General features: G+C 71.8%; 1 protein-coding gene across 1 annotated transcript in view; it reads left to right on the top strand.

Moving 5' to 3' along the window:
* The window catches only part of EMIHUDRAFT_237643 (hypothetical protein), a gene marked incomplete at both ends in the record, with an annotated part of 2,907 nt that extends 2,142 nt beyond the window's left edge, over positions 1–765 (top strand). The window contains 2 exons of the mRNA XM_005777891.1: positions 61–590; positions 708–765. Of these exons, the coding sequence (XP_005777948.1) occupies positions 61–590; positions 708–765 (588 nt within the window). The remainder of the gene's footprint in view (positions 1–60; positions 591–707) is intronic.
* Between the last annotated feature and the right edge of the window lie 172 nt (positions 766–937).

Genomic DNA, 937 nt, shown 5'->3' with positions numbered 1-937 from the left:
CTCTCCTGCACGCTCGCGACGGGGCTGATGACGCTGCCCGGCTTCGGCGCCATCGCCGAGTCCCACAACCTCAAGCGGTCCATGCTCGGCGTCGCGTGCGCCGTCGGCGTCGTCGCAACCTTCGGCACGCCGATCGGCGGCGTCCTCTTCTCGATCGAGGTGACGTCGACCTACTACATGGTCTCAAACCTGTGGCGCTCCTTCCTCGGCTCCTTCTTCTCGGTCGCCGCCTTCCAGCTCTTCGCCGGCCTCGAGCTCATCTCGGCGGTCCCTAACACCCGCTTCGCCTACACGGCGCGGCAGCACGTCGCGCGCGACTACGTCGTCTTCCTGGGCGTGGGCGTGCTGCAGGGCCTGCTCGCTGCCCTCCTCGTCCACCTCCTCACCACCGTGCACAAGGGACTCCGCTCCCTCTCCCTGCTCAAGCCCGCGCCGCGCCGCTTCGCCACCGGCCTCCTCGTCTGCGCCGTCTGCACCACTCTCGGCATCGCCTTCCCGCCCCTCGGCATGACCAACCACCAGGCCCTCTCCGGCCCCCTCACGCGCGAGCCACCCCGGCATCTGCTTCACGAGACATCGCTCCTGCGTAGGTCCTCTCCGACCTCTTCACGCACTCGCCTCTGACCGGCAGCGCCACCATCGACGCCGCCTTCGACCTCGGCGTCGCACACGGACACTGGCGCCTCTTCTCGCCTGCCCTGACCGAGGCCATCGCTCTCTGGCGCGGAGAGCCGCACACGCACACCGTCTGGAGGCCAAACCTAGACCGCCCCCGCCCGGCCTCGGCCTACCCGCCCCCGCCGCCGCTGCCTGCGCCGCCGCCGCCGCTGCCTGCGTCGGCGGCGCCGCCCGGCGCTTCTGCGGGCGCGGGGTCAGCCCGCCCGTCTCTCGCGCCTCCGGCCGGCTCGAGCTCTGCCCCGCTAGTCGGCTCGGACTC

This window comes from Emiliania huxleyi (genome assembly GCF_000372725.1).
Source record: "Emiliania huxleyi CCMP1516 unplaced genomic scaffold EMIHUscaffold_253, whole genome shotgun sequence".
Classification (NCBI taxonomy): Eukaryota; Haptophyta; order Isochrysidales; family Noelaerhabdaceae; genus Emiliania; species Emiliania huxleyi.
This window is presented reverse-complemented; position numbering and strand designations above follow the sequence as displayed.